General features: G+C 48.7%; 6 protein-coding genes across 6 annotated transcripts; 1 reads left to right on the plus strand and 5 right to left on the minus strand.

The window, feature by feature from the left end:
- Positions 1 to 121: 121 nt before the first annotated feature.
- Positions 122 to 4107, minus strand: DEU56DRAFT_873029 (uncharacterized protein; the record flags this gene model as incomplete). Its single annotated transcript, XM_041355827.1, has 12 exons — positions 122 to 283; positions 336 to 434; positions 484 to 936; positions 984 to 1145; positions 1179 to 1348; positions 1411 to 1800; positions 1849 to 2217; positions 2344 to 2488; positions 2541 to 2744; positions 2784 to 3509; positions 3557 to 3746; positions 3845 to 4107. 12 exons carry the CDS (start codon positions 4105 to 4107, stop codon positions 122 to 124), a joined length of 3333 nt encoding a protein of 1110 aa, XP_041204694.1.
- Positions 4108 to 7775: 3668 nt separating this feature from the next.
- DEU56DRAFT_983143 (uncharacterized protein) lies at positions 7776 to 9321 on the minus strand (the record flags this gene model as incomplete). Its single annotated transcript, XM_041359937.1, has 4 exons — positions 9148 to 9321; positions 8933 to 9092; positions 8675 to 8884; positions 7776 to 8620 (listed from the first exon to the last, which is right to left on the minus strand). The coding sequence occupies exons 1-4, from the start codon at positions 9307 to 9309 to the stop codon at positions 7776 to 7778; spliced, it is 1377 nt and encodes a 458-aa protein (XP_041204695.1). The 5' UTR covers positions 9310 to 9321.
- Positions 9322 to 9794: 473 nt separating this feature from the next.
- Positions 9795 to 10777, minus strand: DEU56DRAFT_563769 (uncharacterized protein). The gene is made up of 5 exons (XM_041346828.1): positions 10725 to 10777; positions 10573 to 10675; positions 10424 to 10515; positions 10268 to 10375; positions 9795 to 10213 (listed from the first exon to the last, which is right to left on the minus strand). Exons 2-5 carry the CDS (start codon positions 10655 to 10657, stop codon positions 10082 to 10084), a joined length of 417 nt encoding a protein of 138 aa, XP_041204696.1. The 5' UTR covers positions 10658 to 10675; positions 10725 to 10777; the 3' UTR covers positions 9795 to 10081.
- A 5367-nt stretch (positions 10778 to 16144) lies between these two features.
- Positions 16145 to 17691, minus strand: DEU56DRAFT_743482 (major facilitator superfamily domain-containing protein; the record flags this gene model as incomplete). The annotated part of the gene is made up of 9 exons (XM_041349010.1): positions 16145 to 16218; positions 16266 to 16683; positions 16735 to 16814; positions 16869 to 16901; positions 16953 to 17068; positions 17118 to 17254; positions 17309 to 17324; positions 17388 to 17425; positions 17479 to 17691. 9 exons carry the CDS (start codon positions 17689 to 17691, stop codon positions 16145 to 16147), a joined length of 1125 nt encoding a protein of 374 aa, XP_041204697.1.
- Positions 17692 to 18012: 321 nt separating this feature from the next.
- DEU56DRAFT_824137 (Prefoldin subunit 3) lies at positions 18013 to 19306 on the minus strand. The gene is made up of 6 exons (XM_041354238.1): positions 19156 to 19306; positions 19025 to 19101; positions 18859 to 18970; positions 18641 to 18799; positions 18138 to 18584; positions 18013 to 18086 (listed from the first exon to the last, which is right to left on the minus strand). The coding sequence occupies exons 1-5, from the start codon at positions 19219 to 19221 to the stop codon at positions 18360 to 18362; spliced, it is 639 nt and encodes a 212-aa protein (XP_041204698.1). The 5' UTR covers positions 19222 to 19306; the 3' UTR covers positions 18013 to 18086; positions 18138 to 18359.
- A 63-nt stretch (positions 19307 to 19369) lies between these two features.
- On the plus strand, positions 19370 to 22005 carry DEU56DRAFT_873032 (uncharacterized protein; the record flags this gene model as incomplete). Its single annotated transcript, XM_041355828.1, has 4 exons — positions 19370 to 19615; positions 19664 to 20185; positions 20387 to 20659; positions 20722 to 22005. The coding sequence occupies 4 exons, from the start codon at positions 19370 to 19372 to the stop codon at positions 22003 to 22005; spliced, it is 2325 nt and encodes a 774-aa protein (XP_041204699.1).
- Between the last annotated feature and the right edge of the window lie 55 nt (positions 22006 to 22060).

Below are 22060 nucleotides of genomic sequence, written 5' to 3' on the forward strand. Positions count from 1 at the left end.
CACAAGACACAAGATCATGGCTGAATGCCACTGCCAGTGGGTAGCACGAAGGATCGTGGTTTATCAAACGGAGAAGGACTCGCTAATTGCTGGGAAGAATCCATATGTCTAGACATGCGCACTAGAATACTGGGATGGAAAGTACACGACATTGTAGATAATATCGAAGATCCCTCATTTCATCCTCTCGGAGTTGTGTAAGTTGTCGTCCACGTAGGACAGCAATGATTGTTGCTAATACCCATACGCCGCAATCATAACCATTAGTTTGAAGAGGTTTGAGCTGCGTGAATCGTCAACGGAGGGCTTAGATGTGAGACATGTCGTTGACTTACAGTCAATGGGCGAGCTACCCATCCATCCATATCAATGTGAACATTTTTATCTCGTTGACGTGCCACCATTAGAAGTCGACAAACAAATTTCATGACATCCTGTAAATTTATTAAAATGAACACTGCACGCAAGTTAAAGTGAACCAACTTTGACATCCTGTTTCCAAGGTCTCCGTTCAGCTAGACTATCAAAGAGATGAAGCTCTTTTCTTGACAAGTAAATGATGCAAACGACCCAATGGCCAACATCAGATGGCCGATGAATCGGGAGAACCCACACATCTTTCTCCCAATAGCGCGTCCACGATGTATTGCGCCAGAGCCTATCATCAGCTGCATTATAGCGGATTCGAGGAAGATCGTACGTAGAGAAGACAGCCACAGCAGAATTGGGCATGTCCTTCTGCAGAAGGACGGCACAACCGTTGATACATACGTCGTTGAGGAACGCTGTCGGACGAGCGAGAAAACCTATGTCTCTCGGCTCGAATACGTGGCAGGGGAAGCCTCCAGTTGACGATGTGGTTCTAGTAGCTACACGTCCAGGCACGATGACATGCGAGTCTTGAGATGGGACGCGGAAGTCATCGATTAGGAGACCCTACCAATACATTAGTGATATTTGGCCTATCAATGATATTGACGCACCTCGGGGCAATCCCACACCATGTCAGCACAAACATTAGACACGAAGTCTTGATCCTCATTGAACTCCGCTCCAGCACTATCACCCTCCAGAATATCGGCAAGTGCAGCTTGCTCGGGTCCGACCTCTGCGGGGTCATCTGCCTCGGGCAGCACTGGCTCGTCCTTGGGAACATGATCCTCCACCGTCACACTCACCAAATGAAGAGGTATACCGTGAGTACCTCCAGAGTAGGTTATAGCCCTGGCTAGCGCCTCTTTTGCGCAACTGCTAAACCGAACCGAAGACGCTAGTGCATTCGCCCATCGCACCTGAAGTCTGAGAAAATGTGAGCGCCTCTGTTGTAATGGAACGAGGAGGCGCTCATCTATATATAAGAAATGTCGTCAATCAAACCTTGAATGAATAAGCAGTGAGAACCATACTTACTTTCAGGCAATCGGATTGAAAGCTCCAATGCCGTCAGCTCTTCTTCAAAGAAGCGACACAAATTATCAGCCTCCATCCCTAAGCGTTTCTGCTCCTCCCTGCACCGGTCACGCTTAAGAATGGCACGAATTCCATCCCTGATGTCTGAGTCTTGCAACCATCGAGGTACCTCCCCAATCGAGGGTGTAATCCAAACGTCCTGCATTAATGTCTGGTCGCTACGTAGTTCAGCTAATTTTGTCGGGAGGGGAGTAGGAAGTGGAATATTCCAAGCAGGATTGTAGAGCGAGTCTAAGCGCTCACAATAAGAATTGAATTTTCGGATTGCTGTCATGAGCGCAGGTTGGCGTTTTGCTATAGCTTTTCGAGTGTGTTGATGAAGCTTCGTTCCTGAGCAATAAGGTTAGAATGGAGGGACAGTAGCACATGAAGAGTTACCTAATGCTTGGTGAGATCCGCCTACAGCACGATCCAATTTATCCCATTCGAAAAAGCTGGCAATAGCGCGCTTTCGAACATTCATCTTAAGATCACGTGCCATAAGAAGGACACGGACGAAGTCAAGATTGACTCCGTTGAGCTCGGGGAATTTATCATGGACGTTAAGAGAAGAGTATAACGCTTCGACTTTAGTCATGAGACGATCATGGCCTCTTTGGAGGCTCTCGAGGACATCGAGGGTGTCATCGGATGCTGCCTCCTTCTCCAGCATAGTCTTGGTAGTCTGCAGGGCTCGATCTGACGTGTCCAAGTCAGCTTGTAGAACGAGTACTGTATCGAGCTCCTTCTTGAGACGAGCAGGCGCATCTATAAATGTCCAATGTAAGTACTCGTTGTGTGCATATTATGGGCTTGCTCACAGCGCGCGAATCGAAAGCTGGGATTGTCGCTGGTCAGCCCACTGAGCTTGTAGGTCCACCACAGATGTTTCACAGTGATCGATGACGTCGAGGGCAGCAGAGCTCTGGGCCTTGATGCCCCGCTTGAGACGGTTTTTAATCCACTCTCCAAGGTCTGTTTTCATTTCCGATCCTATGGCAGCCGCTTGACGATCAATTAACCACAGACGGCGCTGGCGCTAAATGACTCAAAGTAGTTAGTATGTTGTTAGGGAACATAATGTAACGTACCGATGATGACCTTTCTACACCAATCAAGCGAACAAACCGCGACCACAGCCGCTCAGTCCCCTCGCCATCAGATAAGCCAAGCCCTATGCACATACGCGGATTGTGCACTAGCTGACAGGCCCATTCATGCCCGTAGGCATGCATAGCCGTAGTCGCAAACCGCAGGCGTGATACAACATCAGGGGGGAGAATATCAAACTGAAACTAATTAGCGAATGAATTCGACTACAATCATGTACATACCTTTGAAAGGGACCGAGCGAGAACACAGCCTACATCATACAGGGTAACAACCGTGGCCTGAGGAGGGAGTAATGTGAACAGATGTTCTATCAGCGCTACCGAGTATTTCTGCTGTTCACCGGGAGAATCGATGTTGGCAAAAAATAAGGGTATATCATGCCGGCAGATGAGGGCCATTATTCCTGTGTCGTCGAAGCTGTCCATTGCAGTTTTTTGTTTCTTCCCGTCGGCGGCTTCGTATGCATTCTCGCATTGGTCGATAGCTTCATCAGGCACGACGGATTTATGTAGCTTCGGAGGTCGCTTACGTTGTGCATCAATTCGGCGCCCGACTGCGTCAACAAACTGTTTTGAAAGGAAGTAAGTCGGTTCATAGAAACGAGGACAATCACCCGCAGAACGTCTGTGGCGATGATGGAAATTTCCGTCGGTAGCGACGTGTATGTCCCCGCCTTGATCAATGGGTCTGCCATACAGTGTCCCGCCAAAACACGCTGGGCAGCGCTGTGCGAGAAGTGGTGCACATCGGCCAGAGTGTAAGACAGTTGATGCCGCACTTTCATTATTGGTTACAGTCGGCGGTCGGGGTGATTGGTGACTGGCCACGCAGTCTCGACTGTGTTGGAGGACTGCGTCCACTTGCTGTTCAATTTGAACTTGTAGGATGTCGTACCACTGTACGGCATAGCCTAGACCACGACGAAATGGTTCCTGCACGATATCACCCTTTGGGCTATTTTAGTAAGGTGATATCTCATATGGATATATCTTACCCGCGAGTCAGTCACTTGAAAACCTCGGCGTGAATAGTGCGTTTTGAGAGCCGAGGCGAGAGCATTAATTGCGTCGCAAGACCGCTCAAAAAGAGCACGATAAAATGAAAGTAGCTCAACGGATACCGCCATACGGGGTTGTGAAGGCGCAGTGGGGAACAGCCCATGATGAAGGAGGACCTGTGGAATGCTGGAGGAGCATTCACAGCTCAGTACATCAATTGATTCAAATCCTGTTGATATGTTTTGCACTCGTTAGATCATCCGATGGGCCGAAAGTATGAGTACTTACTGTCGAAGAATAGGCACAATAAATTGGTCTTTTTCCGTGTGCAAGAGAGAGTTGCGCACGCTGAGATCACTTGGTTAGTCTTCTCCAAGCCTTGGCCAATAGTTCGGGCGTAATACTTCAACTGCGGGTCCACAAGGGTGGGTATGAGCTTTTGCCAATTAGCGTATAATATATTGGTTGGGTTATCGGGGAGAACACGCCGATTGTGTAGATCGCTCCCCGAGTCTGCATGCCTAGTAGAAAATATTTCCTCTGGCATTTCAACATTGATGCCTGTGAAATCCGAGTCATCAAACATGTTTATGTCGGCGACTTCACCAGCGTGGCCACCCAACACGGTACGAGAAGGCGTCGTTTGGGAGGGTGCGTGATCCAAGATTTGTTGCATTTGAGCAAGCAGACGACGGCGCTTGAGTTCTGCGCCAGGCAACTCAACAAGTACTTGAGTTTTCCTCTTATCTCTGGCTTTCCTTGGGCTTACGAAGTGTTGCCCAAGGCCAAAGGAAACAAGCTGAGCGTTACGAGTGTTGAGGGATTTAGTTGGAGCCATGGCGAGAAGGACACGTCAACGTGCATGTGCACAAAGACTATGCAGACGCCAGACAATGCCAAGTACTTCGATTACTATCAGTTATGATACATAAATAGACTCAAACCTACCAACAGTACCTCCCGGGCCTACCAGGCGACCCTACAAGACTATCATGCACACCGCTGGAGCTACAAAATCAGGTACGGGAGGTCAGCGGGAGGTGCTGTAGGCCCGTGGGAGGGTCGCTGGAGGTGCAGGGGCTAAAAGTAAATGTAAGCTATTATTAGATGGGGGGAGGGTGGGTCTTGCAGATGGGTTTCCCATATCATAGAAACCGGGTCTCATAGACCCCTTATAGGCACCGAAAAGTCCTGCCTGAGGTGGAGCGTAGAATGTTGTCTATGTGGCAGATGTCCTTTTTGGGACATCTCTTCTTTGCTTCGTACTACTACTACTTGCAGACTCTCAGACTCTTAGTCGTATTACTCGAACTTTCGCCCCTGCCCACCGCACCCTTTTAGCAGCATGCATCTCGCAAGAATCCACTCTATAAAACGCAAATTCTCTTAAAAGTTTACAATTTAAGACAACCACACACCATTATAACTAATATTTCAATTTTGCTCGACGCATCCCTCACGAACATAATATATCTATCATGACCCCGAGCGCTTGCTGCTTTTGCCCAGCCCGCCCTCACGGCTCATCTCGATTTATTAGGTCCGGGGCGATGTTTCTGGCCGAAAGCCCCTACGGGGCTTTGCCCAAATACCTACATGCAGCATTCATTTCGTATTCGTAGTTCAGATTGTATTTATTACGAATCAATCTGATATATTCTTCTCTGACCACAAAAGTTAGTCAGAACACATAGATCGAGACACCTGGACCACCGGCCAGAGTTTATTTTGAATGTAATGTAATGAACATGCAAACGCAATCACACGCCTAGTCGGCGCCTCTGCAAAGTGTGGCTGGAGTAGAGCATACATACAGTTGTAGCGACATTCAATGCCCAAGTCGAATCATCCGGCGAAACCCTTCTTCGGATGTGCAGGTGCCAGGTGATAACATATCTTACTTTCGTGGAGGTGTCCCACGACAAATTTTTTGATGGGCCTCTCTGTGGGATATCAAACTCGACGAGGTGATAATGGTGTGAGTGCATCTCTGTCTATGAGCATTGTCACCCACAGTGACCCACTGCTTCGAACCACGTACTATCAGTTTATTGATGCACAAATACTGCTGCCCTCCACGCGCTCCATGCTGTACTACTCGACTTCTTGGTGCAGATAAAGCGTCGGGCGGAACGGCATCGAGCCAAAACAGAAATTCAAACAATGTGAAATTCGTTTCTGGATGATCGAACAGTTGTTTTCCAAGATCCTTCGATTCAAACATTGCCATGAACTCGCAATCAGTGGCATTTGCAACATTCGATGATCAAGAGACTGACTGATAGGAATGCCTGAGTCGATGTATACTTCGACGTGGCCATCGATGATCTTTCCCACATATCATCTGGCCATAATGCGGTGACGCAGGGGGGCCTCAGGCAGGATGACTCGGATTGGGTTTAGCTCAGTCAAGGTCACTGGTGTGTAGCAGATATGCAGAGCCTCTGAACAGATTGATGTGATGATATTGGCATCCAAATTTCACACCACGGGCAGTTTGTTTCGAACGGCTTCTAAGTTCTCACGCAACTACATCACCTGATCAATATAAAAGCGTTGAATGGGCGGTACATATGCGAACGCGGACTCCCATACGCCTCATCCCGAAATGACATACTACTAGTACGTCTCAACTGATCCTGCTTGGTGGCCGCTCATTACCGGTGCTCGTTTTTCTACCTATTTTGTAGGTTCGTGGAGAATAAGTGGGAATGACGTGTTGACGTCTCACTATCATTGACTGTGATCTCACAGTTGCATCCTCTGTTGTGGTGGTATATGATTGGGGTGAGCGAGATAATACTTTCCGAGGCGATCATTAATATGCAAACGGTATCCAAGCATGCACATTCGTACAAGAGGTGAGTTGATGTCATGGCCTGTGCAACCATTTCACTGAGAATGCTCTAATAGTTCGAGCTGATCTGGGTGAGCAAAGTCCTATTCAGAAGCAAACAAAATACTCGAAGTCGCGTTGCCGGTGTACAGACGCTGTCCGCTTCTCAGCAAAATTCTTGCTTCATAGCGGGAATGGGCTCCTGACGAAGACAGGTGTGTAACCCACATCTTCGCGACTACCTTGCCGATCGTCAACGACTGGGAACAGTGCCTAAGAAGCTGCCTCGGTGAGACGATCACTGCTGCACTCATAACTGGCCTGCTCCTCGATGTAGGCATGGGCTCGAGCAGCTCTTGTTCTCCCACTCACGCTCGCGACAATACTCTGTAGGTCCTCGCATGATACGAGCAGTCATTAGCACCAAATTCTCAAACGTACACAAGTCTCGGGCCGACAAGGCCCTCATCGATCCCTCGTCTGACACTGTTGCAGATCGCTGGTCTCATTCGCCATCCATGCTATCGGCAGTACTTCGCTACGACGCCTGGCACGTCTATTGTACCTTTTCTATATATCTGAAAATGTCGAAACCGGGGAACTTGGGGTTCTGGGGTACTGACTTAGCAGGTTCTTCAGGTACGCCGTTAAGTTGCGATTGGAAGCAGTCCCAGGGATTCGGAAGGTGAGTCGGTGATTCGGTATTAGCCATGACCCTTACTCCCTAAGTTACTTGAACTCACTTAGGCTGTTCATGGGAGTCGTTTCTGCACCAAACGTTCTAACAGTCCCTCGATGCCACCGTTCTACCTATCCATTTTCCGGGTCAGAAAGGAGACTCCGTGCCACCGTTCCCGAGGAGAGAATTTCCAGCCCGGAGCGCGCGTCCAACCTTTCGAGCTGTGTCCGTGCCAAATACAGGTTTGAATCACGAATTCAGCTTTATGATATGAATTATTTGAGCGTGTTTTGGTGAAGTCGGAACAAATCTATCAGAGAGGTAATGAAGACTGTCATCGATGAGGAACGACATCCCAACGCGAGTGTTACAAATGAAAGAGAATTTGAAGGCGGGGATGGAGAAAATTGTGAATTTGCAGGCGGAGGCTAAGAGCCCCAGACTTCAACGATCAGTAGTCCAGCAGCCCAGGATGGTGTATTGTTCGTCAACTGAGACTGGGGGGGAAGGAATGTAATATTACAAATATGAAACGCTAAAGGACAACCATATAAATAAAGCAGGCAAAAATACAAGTACAACGGGCGATAATGGTGTTCTTTGCACCAGATGCGATATAAAGTACATAGATCAAGTCCATATTCATGACACTGGTATAACAAGTGTCGGAGATGCAGATAGCTATTCCTATCAAATATTATCAAAACAATGTCAGGGTCTTTGTTCGAACCAACGCCCTTTGAGGGCGAGAAGGCTCCCTGTTGTCGCCCGGTTTGCCCGCAGGATATTGCTTGGGCATGCGAGCCTGTTGTTCAGCCGGTTTACCCGCAGGATATTGCTTGGGCATGCGAGCCTGTTGTTCAGCTGACAATGGCAGGGTCTTTGTTCGAACCAACACCCTTTGAGGGCGAGAAGGCTCCCTGTTGTCGCCCGGCTTACCCGCAGGGTATTGCTTGGGCATGCGAGCCTGTTGTTCAGCTGGCAATGGCAGGGTCTTTGTTCGAACCAACACCCTTGGAGGGCGAGAAGGCTCCCTGTTGTCGCCCGGTTTGCCCGCAGGGTATTGCTTGGGCATGCGAGCCTGTTGTTCAGCTGACAATGGCAGGGTCTTTGTTCGAACCAACACCCTTTGAGGGCGAGAAGGCTCCCTGTTGTCGCCCGGCTTACCCGCAGGGTATTGCTTGGGCATGCGAGCCTGTTGTTCAGCTGGCAATGGCAGGGTCTTTGTTCGAACCAACACCCTTGGAGGGCGAGAAGGCTCCCTGTTATCGCTCGGTTTTCCCGCAGGATATTGCTTGGGCATCCGAGCCTGTTGTTCAGCCGGGTTACCCGCAGGATATTGTTTGGGCATCCGAGCCTGTTGTTCAGCCGGGTTGCCCGCAGGATATTGTTTAGGCATTTGAGTCAGTTGTGCGCCCGGGTTTCCCGCACGTTGCTTAAGCAAACGACGTCTCAGGCTTTGGGCCTTCTTCAACGCAGCTTGCTCCTTGATGAATCCCCCCAGCCGTTCGAGTTTCTGCTTTTTTCTCGCGAAAGCGTCCGGTGCTAAAGTTTGATTGTCAATGTAGGTCCCTTGAATATCGCAATAGGTTCACATACGTGGCATAATGTCATAAATAGATGTCTCATTGGTTTGTTGTGCTGCTGAGAGAACAACAAGCGCTTCAGGCTTGCTGTCGGTTGTCCAAGCAGCTGGGATCTTAGGAGGGGGTGGTAATCCCCGAAGGCCCAGCTGGGCACGGGGATCGACTTCCCCGCCACATACCACCATAGTTGTACGAAGAGAACTTAAGAGCCGGGTGATCCTGTCTATAAGGACGGTGAGGAGGATACAACAAAAGAGCGACTGGTAATTACCGTCATGAGTAAATGCACCCTTGCGGCGTTGGATAAATAGCAATAATTTGAAGTATGCGGATTTGTAGGGCACGAGAGCCTGTGAACAGACGACGAACAGGTATGGTTCTGCGCCTAAACGTCTAAGAGTGCCGCGCGCCACCTCAGCGAGTGCGATAATCTGCACGGAAAGATCGTCAGTTGACTATAAAAGATCATTAACAGTAAACATGTACCTTTCGGCCGTAGCGCAGTATCACGGAGTCATCCGACTGATCGAATTTCAAGATGTCATTTATACCGTGTAGAAACTGGTCTTTAGAGGAACTCGAAAGCTGGTCAACGAGTTTAAAGACGACTCGTCGACTATCGAGGGCAGGGGGGATGATGTTTTCCATCAGTAATACAAGGTAGATACAAGTGGAGGGAAAGATGGAAAGAGGTGTAAAGAGAATAAATACCTCCCACACGGAATGTGGATTTTGCTGTGGCACTCAAGGTGCGTCCACAATCGTGATCATGTATGTACTAATCAGATGAACAATATAAAATCAAATCAGCGGCGGGAGACTCCGAGAGTAGCGGACCTTCCACAGGCTACCCTGGGCTGTCTCTTCACTGTAGCACATTTGCTTGAAGCAGTCACCCCGTTCGTGCCCTCCGGTGAAGCACACTGGCCATCATGATGGTGCTCTGCTACCTAAAATGGGATGTGGAAAATTACGTATGTATAATCACATGTCTATTGTCCCCACCACGTGTTATGTAATTACTGCACAGCTTGACTGTGAGCCGCTGACTCCGAGCGCTTGAGCAATCACGCGGCGTCAAGTCGATGTCTACGCACAGAACAGAAATGTTGAAGTTCAGCTTACCTCCCTAACTCCAGTAACAACTTGAATATAATTGGCGGATCTCCCAAGAGGAAACAGTAAGCTGAGACTAGACTTGGTATCCAACAATCCCTTCTGCTTTCTTCCGTTCCCAATTCCCAGAGCACTGACTTGTCTTACAATCTGCCAGATCTTATTATCCGACGGTGAGCAAGCAACAGTTGAGCAAGCACCAGAGCAATCCCTTGGATATTTTATTGTATCTAATACATTATGATCACCTACAATTCAAGTTCCACGAGCAATCGAAACGTGGTATTTCAAGTAAAAAAAAACTCTAGATCGAAACCTTACCTCTGGGCTCATAGGGCAACAAGACAGCCAGGCTACCAGCAAAAATCACCAAAGCCCCAGCGATATATACAGGTACCGCCGTCGCAAGATTAGCATAAAGCGCAATGACGGGGGCCTATGATTCAGAACACGATAAGAAAAAGCAGCGTGAGATGGCAAGTGAACTCACCAGAACACCAAATACCCTCGACGCTGTGGACGTCAGACCATTCCCCGTTCCGCGATCTTTCGCAGGAAAAATCTCAGGAGAAATAGCATACAAGACGCCATACATAATCTATTCACAATTAACCCAGTCTCCAGTAAGACAAAGTAATTCACTTACGTTGCTGAAAAACACATATCCGCAATTCCACCCCAGGAGTTGGTTGGATGTCTGGGCGGTGGTGGTCGCGAACAAAAACGCGCCAGTGAGCCCTTTATTTCGCGGGAAGTCGTTGAGTAATGGAAGCGCTTGATAGCATTATTACTTGCCTGAGGCAATGGCAAGAGTTCCCCTGCGCCCAATGTATGGGAGCTCCACTGCCCAGCCAGCGAGCAAGGCAGCGGGGACACCCATGACGCTTAATATGACTTGCTGCACACCGGCTTCAGCTATCAAACGTAGAACAAACTGTTACACGTACGTTGCGATAGGTAATGTACAGGGATCCATCCCCGAAGACAGCGCCACGGCTGGTGTTACAGTTCTGCTCTTTTCCCTTCTATTCTATTCGTTTCCATCACCTTCTATCATATTCTATCGTACGATTCTCATTCTCTTTTCTGATTGGTTCCTCATTTACAAGCTCCGCTTGAACATTCGTCTCATTCATTATTTAAACCTTCTACTTATCGCATGTATTCCTTAACTTGACCTACGCAGACCAGGGCCTGCAGACTCTAGCTTTACTTGTGCAATCGAACTATACTTGGATCTTTGATACCAGACGTCTTTGTGACGCCGAGCGTAACAAAAGGTCAAGTTACTTCTTTACTGCGCTGTTCACTCGAACAGGCGCCCTGAACCAGCACTACGGACCCCAACGGCAAAGTACTTCCAGGTTTCATCTGGAGTGACGAACGAAAAGAACACGTCCTTATCGACAAAGACGGGAACTATTGGAACTTAGCTCAGTGGAGCTCTTATCATCAAGAGAACGCACCTCCAGGACACGTCTGGAACTTTTGGACCGCATCCTACGAACCATCTCACATTCCCCCAGACGACTCAGACGACGACATGACCAAAGAAATCGGCACTCCTCCCGCGCCTTTCAATGGCGACACTAGAACCGCTCAAGGATGGGGCCTCCAACTCGACGCCTATCTTGACATGAACGACGGTGTCTACGACACTGACAAGAAGAAAGTTATTTTTGCTCTGAGTCGTATGACTAAGGGCGAAGCAGCTAAGTGGGCCGAAGGCCATCTTAAAGCAGCCTCCGCAGCAAAGGACTACGGAACTTACTTACAGTTCGTAGAGAAATTCAAAGGGACCTTCTACCCTAAGCACTCGGCTCAAACCGCCATTAGGCGCATTTCCACCCTGAAACAAACCGGCAGCGTCGCTGCCTACGCATCTCTATTCCGCACCATCATTGCCGACACCGGCATCACTGAAGAAGTCACACGTACCATGTTCTTCCGCAATGGATTAAAGCGTGAGATCTCCGCTGCGATCCTTGCATTCGAAAACACCCCCACCGACCTCGCAGGGTGGCTTGACAAAGCCCTCGAAGTCGAAGTACGCAAGACGCTCATCGCGCCGCCCACGTTTACCAAGGGCCGAGACCCTTACGCGATGGATATTGATAAGGCGGAGGTAGGAGAAGATGACGATGGTGAGATGACGAAGAAGACTCGAAAGACTTACCTGACGCCTCAAGAACGCGAGCGCAGGAAGAAGAACGGCCTCTGCTTCAAATGCGGCAAGAAAGGCCTCATCAAGGACTGCCCGAACCATCCAACGGTAACGGCAGCGAAGAAGACTTCCGTCAAAGACGACGACGAAGAATACCGCGAATTCCAAGAGTGGAAAGCGTTCAAAGCCCGCCAAATGAAGAAGGGTAAAGGTAAAGAAAAGAAGGAGGAAAGTAGCGACGAGGAGGATTTTTAGAACGGGGATCTGCACCGGTGTCAGATACCCCTAGAATAGGACTCCTAGTACAATCGATTGGCGACTCGAAATCTATTCGTATTCCGTTAACCATTGAATCATCTAGGACCGACAAAACCACCGAAGCAAGCGCGCTAATTGATAGCGGCGCAGAAGGGGAGTTCATTGACTGGCAATTCGTCCGAAGAAACTCCATAAAGACTCATTTTCTCGATAAGCCCATACCCGTACGCAACGTGGATGGCACGCTCAACAAAAATGGAAAAATCACACGGTACTGTAATCTATCCTTTTCTGTTCGCAATCTTCCCATGAAGACGCGTTTCCTCGTAACCTCTTTAGGAGGAGAGGACGCTATTCTGGGAATGACTTGGCTAAAACAAGAAAATCCCAATATAGATTGGACCGCCGAAGAAGTACATCTTCACGAGCGCACTATTTCCGCTGCTAAAACCAGTGAAGAAGACGTCTTTTATGACGCACCAGAATCGGAAGAAGAAGACGTCTTTTACGACGCAGTGGAAAGTATTCCAGAAAACCCATTCTCTCATGACGACCTCCCTAACCTCCTAGATCTCGACGAAGACGACGAAGTAGTCGTGTCGGTAAGAAAAGCCGACAACATCTCCCAAACCCTCGCCCAGGACGCCGCCAAACCCAAGAAGTCCTTCGAAGAACTCGTTCCACCAGAGTTCCAGAAGTATAAAGACGTATTCGGTGACGTAGCTAATGGAACTCTCCCACCAGAACGCAAGTTTGATCACAAGATCGACCTCAAGGATTCCTTCGAACCGCGGAAATGCAAAATTTATCCGCTTAACGCCAAAGAAGAGAAGGCCATGAACGACTTCATTGATGAACATCTCGCCAAAGGTACCATCCGACCCTCCGAATCCCCACAATCATCACCCTTCTTTTTCGTCGGCAAGAAAGACGGATCTCTCCGGCCATGCCAAGACTATCGTTATCTGAACGAACACACGGTTAAGAATAACTACCCATTACCGCTGATCTCAGATTTAATAGATAAACTCAAGGACGCTCAGATCTTCACCAAGATGGATATCCGATGGGGATATAATAACGTACGTATGAAAGACTCCGACTGTTGGAAAGCGGCATTCGCCACATCCAGAGGACTCTTTGAACCATTGGTAATGTTTTTCGGCATGTGCAATTCGCCCGCCACCTTCCAGTCTATGATGAACGAACTGTTCGGAGACATGATCCAGGAAGGATGGATCATCATTTATATGGACGACATACTGATCTTCTCCAAAGACTACGAAACCCATCAGATTCGGACCCACAAAGTACTTCAACGACTCCGCGACAATTTCCTCCACCTCAAACCCGAAAAATGTACCTTCAACGTAAAAGAAATCGACTACCTCGGCATGATCATCAAACCCGGCTCCGTCGCCATGGACCCAGTAAAGCTCAACGGCATATCCGATTGGAAGACTCCCACGAAAGTCAAGGAAGTCCGATCATTCCTCGGATTCGCTAATTTCTACCGCCGTTTTATCGCTAACTACTCATCTATTGCACGACCCCTTATAGATCTAACCAAGAAAGATGAACCGTTCTCATGGACCCCAGAACGCGAACACGCCTTTCTCAGGCTGAAAGAAATCTTCACGTCCTCACCTATCCTCCAAATACCCGACAAGAATCTTCCCTTCGCAATCGCAACCGACGCCTCCCTCTACGCAACTGGGGGAGTTCTCCTTCAGAAAGACTCCAACGGCAGTTGGCTTCCCTGCTCATTCCTATCCCAATCCTTCAACCCCGCCGAACGAAACTATCAGATTTACGACCGCGAATTACTCGCAATCGTCCGCGCTTTGAAAGCGTGGCGACATTACCTTCTCGGATCCCCTTTTCCCGTGCTCGTACAAACTGACCATAAAAACCTTCAATATTTTAGAGACGTCCAAGACTTGAATCGCCGCCAAGCACGTTGGCAAACTTTCCTTTCCCAGTTCGAACTACGTATAGAACATGTACCGGGTAAAGACCTCATCATACCCGATTTATTATCTCGTAGACCGGATCACCTTCCTGACGACAGCGTCGAAAAGGACAATTTACAGATACAACTCCTTCCCGACTCACTATTCATCAACGCCATTGACACTTCTTTCACAGACAGATTACGTATATCATCATCGGTTGACCCGGTAGTACATACTGCGCTACAAGCGCTCACAGACCCCACCATCCCTCCTCCACTCCGCTCGGCTCTTTCCGACTGGAAATTGAGCGACGGCATCCTTACGTACAAAGGACTTACTTATATATCTCCAGGCGACCTTCGTCGCGAAATCACTTCCCTCCACCACGACTCCCCCACCGCCGGTCATCCAGGTCGCTTCAAGACACAAGAACTACTCTCTCGCGACTTCTGGTGGCCCGGCCTTTCTACCTTTGTCAAGAACTACGTCGACGGCTGTAGCATCTGCCAACAGAACAAAGTAAACACGCACCCGTCTTCCCCTCCTCTACAACCGATTCCCGCTCCCCTATCCAACCGTCCTTTCGCTCAGGTCTCGGTCGACCTCATCACCGACCTTCCTCCCTCCGACGGCTTTGATAGCATCATGGTCACGGTGGACCATGGCCTTTCGAAGGGGGTAATTTTCACCCCTTGTACCAAGACGATCGACGCTGAAGGCGTTGCGAACATTTTCTTTTCCAAAGTTTTCTCTAGATACGGACTTTACGATAAAATTATCTCTGACCGCGGACCTCAGTTCGCCTCTAGATTCCAGATCGAACTCGGAAGACTTCTCGGATACAAGAACTCCCTTTCCACTGCGTTTCATCCCCAGAGTGATGGAGAGACCGAACGAGTTAACCAAGAGCTCGAAGTCTACCTCCGGATCTTTTGCGGCAATGACCAAACCGGCTGGGCCGCCATGCTTCCTTTAGCGGAATTCGTCCATAATTCCCGTCATCACTCCGCTCGCGGCACTTCCCCCTTCTACCTCATGATGGGTTATCACCCGAAACATCTCCCTGACGTTCATCCCAAATCCGACATCCCTAATATCGAACAACGTCTATTTATGCTTAACAAAGCACGTGACGAAGCGCTAGCCGCTCACGAACTCGCACGAAACACTATGCGCCAGCGCATTTCCTCCCGATTCACCCCGTTCGCTAAAGGCGACAAAGTCTGGCTCGAAGCCAAGAACCTTCACCTTGGGTACCCTAATCGCAAACTCGCTCCTAAACGCGAAGGACCCTTTACCATCACCGATGTATTATCCCCAGTCACTTACCGACTTGCTCTGCCCGCACAGTGGCGTATTCATCCCGTCTTCCATGCCGCCCTCCTATCTCCCTATAAAGAAAACGACACTCATGGTCCTAACTATATCGCACCACCTCCTGATGTCATTGACGGCGAAGAAGAACAAGAGATTGAAGCCATCGTTGGTCATCGTGGCTCATCTTCTAGACGCTCCTACAACGTTAGCTGGAAAGGCTTCCCGAGTTCCGAGAACGAATGGATGACAGAAAGGCAACTAGGTAACGCCTCTGACATTTTACTTGCATATAAACGCGCACACCACCTTTGACATTCTATTTAGTATTCGGTGCATACTACTTCCCTTAAAACGGGGGGTAATGTTACAGTTCTGCTCTTTTCCCTTCTATTCTATTCGTTTCCATCACCTTCTATCATATTCTATCGTACGATTCTCATTCTCTTTTCTGATTGGTTCCTCATTTACAAGCTCCGCTTGAACATTCGTCTCATTCATTATTTAAACCTTCTACTTATCGCATGTATTCCTTAACTTGACCTACGCAGACCAGGGCCTGCAGACTCTAGCTTTACTTGTGCAATCGAACTATACTTGGATCTTTGATACCAGACGTCTTTGTGACGCCGAGCGTAACAGCTGGAAAGTCTGCGAGGCATGAGACAAACAAATGCTATATATCTTGTTTGAAGACCCACAAATATGGCAGGAAGTTGTTGTACAGCGTGGAGGCAAGTCCGATAACACCTGTGTTCCGTTAGCCATTGCACGCGGAATGATGACCACATCCATACCCCAGATAGCGATCAAGAGACTAGTCGACCAAGCCATCTTGGGAGTCGCAAAGAGAGCTTTGATATGTCCAGTGCCATACGTGGAACTCTTGCTCAATATCTTATACCTTACCCCGGAGGATGCACCACTGCCTGTCATTGTTCTGCCGGGAGCCTCAAGCTCTTCTACAGTGAGTGTAGACGTCTTTCCGTTGAATTTTGCCAATTTGTGGATGATCTCAACGGCATCAGCGTCACGACCGATGCCAGAGAGGAAACGCGGACTCTCCAACAACGTGAAGATGAAGAACCGAATGGCCCACAAGAAAAGAGTTATTCCGCCGAGGATGAGCAACAGATAACGCCATCCCATATTGTTGGATTTGGTGCAGTCTGAGGCACTGGCACAAGAATAATTAGCAATCAGGGGCCAAGCAACCTTGAAGTCTTTTTAGCAAACCGCGCGGACGAGGAGACGTGTGATACGCACGAGACTGGACAACAATTGTCCGAGACACCACCAGATGGACAGGATAGTGAGCAAGTATTGGTGGGAACCTGGGACAAAGTCTGGCAGGATCATGATGAGTTATCTAGTACGTCCATATGTAAACTGCTTATCACCAAGAAAAACAGCAGAGTCCACTGGCATGTTGCCTGTAACATTGTCATAAAGCGTAGATTGTCGAGAGAAATGAAACGTCATACCTCCCACGCCGACACCAACCATAGCGATCAAAGAGGCTAGGGCAACAAAACTAGGAGCTCCGCCTGATGCTAATCCGAATATTCCAGCGATAAACAGTGTAACGTTGAAAGACCACCTGAGTTTTCGTATGGAGTTTAAACAGTTCCAGATTTATTCGTACGTACCTCCTTCCCCAGATGTCACATCCAAGACCCCAAAATACGGCACCGACAAGAAGACCTAGGTTCGAAGCTAACGATAGGAAAGGCCCGTTGAAGTGGAATTCATTGACTACAGGTGTGAGGATGAGTCCGCTCAAAAGCTACAACCAACCACTCAGTCGTCTTGAAAGCATGCCTGAAATAAATAAACCTACGGGCCAAACCGAATCACTTTTGCATGGGACACACGTTTGCATCAGAGAGAATACAGGAAGTGATCACGATACAACTCACGCAAACCAGCCAAAGCCGGTGACCACGAAAAGATACCACTATCATTGAGTTCGCGATTGTGTTGTAGAGTTCATCACAGATTGCTACTAACCTGGTATCTTCCCATGCCGATATCTTGTATTGCATGATTTAAGATGCGAGCTTTCGCCTGATAGACTGGATCATTGTAGCCATCTTCGTAAAGATCTATTGCAGGGCCTGTAATTGGGCTGGTATCTGGAAATACGTCGGGAAATGGGGAAGAAACAGAATCTGCGGATTTGGAGCGCGGTTCAGCACCTATCGAGCTGGCAGACTCGGACATGGTGAAGGAAGTCAGTGAACGAGGGTTGCAGTAAACAGTACTAGTACAAGTGTGGGAGTGGCGAATAATATGTTGATCCACCCCAAACCCTGCTATTTAAATAGAGTCTCTGCACGCGCCTGTAACTCAGTAAGAAATTTCAAATCACGATACAACATGGCAACGTACCTGCGAACTTTGTGGAACGAGTCCTCGTGACGTGGCTATTTGACCGGGCTGCGGATCCAACATCCGCGGACCCGTAGTCGAAACAAATACCCCTATTCAAACATTCAGATAGGTGTATAAGCACTACTGGAATCCCACGCCTCCAAGGTCGCATCGCATGCTTATGCTACCCTGGCTTCAAGATGCTTCAAGATGCATCGATGAGTAGTCAATGCGAGATGTCCAAGGTGAGATTATCTGTAGTATGAGATCTTCAGAAATAAGACAATGTCGGACAGAGGGTAGCCCTAGCGATGGTGCAGACACAACAGTCGGTCTTGCACAACAATCCCAGGTAGCGGGAATGCCAATACCCCACAGCGACAAGTTGAAAAGGTCATCAAAAGCTCGAGATGGGAGTGAACGAGCGCCGCTGAGCTCGTATGAGTACATAAAGTAAAGTTGACGTCAGAGCGCTAAAGGGTAACCGAAAAATTAACAAGTGTAGGCGATAACAAATCCTAGCTGCCCTTCTTTCCATCAGCTTCTCCGGCTAGTCGACGCTCTCTTCTCCGCTTAACATCCCAATTATAGACTCTAGCAGTGTTGACTTCCATCACCGTCAACTGCTCTCGTAAAAACTCCAAGTCTTCGATCGTAGCTTTTAAGCTGGCCTCTGCAAGATCCAGTTTGGATCGTAGGAGCGATGCAGCCTCTTCCAACTTGTACGATAGCATAACGTTCGCCTGATCCCAAAACATCAGATATCATCGGGAAACTCACGGAGGACAACTGAGCTCACCCCTAGCCATAGATAAACGGTATCAGTGTCCTCGAGCTCTGCTTCTGCGAAAAGCGTGTCATTTAGTTCGAACGTTGTGGTAAGCGGCTTTTTGAGATCGTCGGAGTTCTCCTCGTCGCTGAGATCATCCTCCAGATCGTCATTCTTGTTCTTGCCTTCCTAAACGATCATCAGATAATGTTGATGCACAACGTGTTTGTTCGCAACGATCGACTCACTCTTCTTTCTTGCAAGAACTCCACCATATGTAATGTCTTTCTGATGTCAGGGATCTTGTCTTCAAGACCTTTTCGTCGTTGTGTTAGGTTGGCATCCATATGTCGGTACTTCCTGGACTTCCTTAGGTTCAAGATCATCACAGAGTATATTCCAGCTCAAACATACGCGATAGCATCCTGGAAATTTTTCAGGGGAGCCTCGACCGCGCCATCTGGGCCGCCCAGATATTCTTCGACATTTGCCTGCATTATTGAGCAGGAGCGGAAGAGCATTTATATACTTCTGTTGATACACACGATGAATGGAGCTTTTGGGATCCCCCGTGGATTTTTCTCTTCTTGAAATATGGACTTGGCAGACATGGTCGTGGAGACTGCAGTCTTGAACGTTTGAACTCCCCACTTCCAGGTCGCGCAATGACGATCAAGAGGGACGGACAACTCCGGGCGGAATGGGAATTGGTGTATATAGCTGAAGATTTTTCTTCTTATCCTCACAGATTTTTCAACGATGTCGCGCTTGATTGTGAAAAATCTTCCAGCATATCTGACGCCGGATCGCCTCAGAAAGCACTTCGAACAACGAGGTGCTCCCTCTGGAACCATTACAGATGTCAAAATTTCGATGAAGCAAGATGGCACTTCGCGACGATTCGGTTTTGTTGGCTTCAAGACAGATCAAGAAGCAACCGCTGTAAGGGACTGGTTCGACCGCACGTTTATTGACTCGACACGAATCAATGTTATGGTTGTCGAAGTAAGTTTTTCTCAGTGTCAGCATTTTTTTTTTGTCTCATCTACTCAGGGCGCGAAAGATGCTCCAGCTCCTCGACCAAATAAGAGAAGGCGCCTAGAAGATACTGCTGCAGACCTAGGACCTTCGTCGCGACCTCATGTTCAGAAGGTAGACAAGATTGGTAAGACAAGCGCACCAGCCCTTTCGACATCAGCCTCTCCGCTAGATCAGTTCATGGAGGTAATGCAACCTCGCACAACAAAGTGCCCGTCATGGGCAAACGAAAATAACGAATCTCATCCAGTCCTACCCGTCGACCCTCCTGAGACCAGAACGAAATCTGAAGAGGCTGTCTCGGACCTCGAGTGGATGCGACGTCGGATGAACCTGGTGTCAGACCCACCACCCGATCAAGTCTTCGAGCAATCGGACGACGAGCACGACGTTAACCACAGCACTCCTCCCAAGGAAGACTCGGCAGCGAAGACCACGATTATGCAAACGTCTCGGTTATTTCTTCGAAATCTTGCCTTCTCGTGTACGGAAGCCGAGATAATGGAGCGATTTCAACCATTCGGCAAAGTTGATCAGGTGAGCATCTCGTCGCCTCATCTTTATATATATATATATGTTCCACTTTTCTTGATGATAAAACACTTAGGGACATCTGATTCTTCATGGATATGCTGATCCCCGGGAACCAAATAGTAGAAAAATTATCTGACTTTCATTCCTATTTTACAACCTATCTGTGTCGTTGAGCACTTCGCTGACTTATTCCTTTTCCGCTAGGTTCATATACCCATCGACTCCATGTCCAAGCAGCCTAAGGGTTTAGCCTACGTGACATTCAAGCAGCCGACGTCTGCCCTCTCGGCGTATGAGGCGCTGGATAACACATCTTTCCAAGGTCGTCTTCTCCACATCCTTCCTGCTGTTGACCGTAAAGGCAAGTTTGAGGTGGTAGAGGGTGAGGGCAAAAAACAATCGTTAAAAGATGTGAGAGGTTCTCAGCGTAAGGCCGCAGCTGGGCGGGAGTTTAATTGGAGTATGTTGTACATGAATGTTCGTCAAGCCCTTGTCATGTTACACATTATATACCGAGATCTCATGCAATGCATGTGCAGAGCGATGCAGTGGCATCGTCTATCGCCGATCGAATGGGAATTGCTAAGGCAGATATCCTCAACCCTGAGTCAGATAATGCGGCAGTGAAGCTTGCGCTTGCGGAGACACATGTTATCCAAGAGACGAAGTCATACCTCGAGTCCCAGGGGGTCATCATATCATCGTTTTCTTCCCGGGCACGATCTGACACTACCATACTCGTGAAGAACATTCCCTATGGTACCACCGCGGAGCAAATACGTGAGATGTTTGAGTCACACGGGGAACTCAGCCGCGTCATCGTACCACCGGCAGGTACCATGGCAGTGGTAGAATTTGGACAGGCAGATGAAGCCGCCAAGGCCTTTCGAGCTGTAGCTTACCGACGTCTCGGAAGTAGTGTCGTCTACCTGGAGAAGGGTCCAATGGGCATGTTCCAAGAGACTTCAGATACAGCAGGAAACTCCAGCCGTACACTAACAACTGCGTTCAAGCCGATTACTATCGCCGAGCAGGAAGCTGGCAGCGGCGCTGATGAGGACGAACCTACTTTGTCGGCTGGGATGACTTTGTTCGTCAAGAATCTGGCTTTCAGTACCACCGCAGAGCGTCTGACGCAAGTCTTCCGGAATCTTCCTGGATTTTCGTTCGCGCGAGTACAGACTAAGCCTGACCCCAAACGACCTACCGTTCCGGGCGCTGAAGCCCCCCGGCTGAGTATGGGGTATGGCTTTGTGGGGTTCAAGACTGCCGAAGATGCGAAGAAGGCTATGAAGAGTATGCAGGGCTTTACACTTGATGGGCATTCTTTGCACGTCAAGTTCGCTGGGCGCGGAACGGAAGACGAGCCCAAGGACAAGACAGTCGCCAAGAGCACGTCGACGAAGATGATTGTAAAGAATGTACCATTCGAAGCTACGAAGAAGGACATTAGGGAGCTGTTCAGGTCAGTACAATCTACCCCCTATGTGTCTGATATCCCATCAAACCCATTCCCATATAGTGCGCATGGCCATCTCAAATCTGTACGTCTTCCGAAGAAGTTCGACTCGCGTTCGCGTGGTTTCGCGTTTTTGGAGTTCCTCACTCGGCACGAGGCGGAGAACGCATATGCTGCACTACGACACACGCATTTGCTTGGGAGACATCTTGTACTTCAGTGGGCGGAAGAGGCTGAGCAGGACATAGAAGTACTACGGAAGAAGGCGGGCGTGGGGTACGGTGACGGTGCTGAACTGCCTGGGCGTAAACGGAAACTTGAAATCGCGGGAGATAATGCTGGTGGTGGTGGTGATGTGGAATGATGGCACATAGAATAAATTCGTGTACCAGACGCGTTGCGACGCGTCAATTTCCACG

Source organism: Suillus clintonianus, assembly GCF_016758775.1.
Source record: "Suillus clintonianus strain FC179 chromosome Unknown DEU56scaffold_84, whole genome shotgun sequence".
In the NCBI taxonomy this organism is placed as follows: domain Eukaryota; kingdom Fungi; phylum Basidiomycota; class Agaricomycetes; order Boletales; family Suillaceae; genus Suillus; species Suillus clintonianus.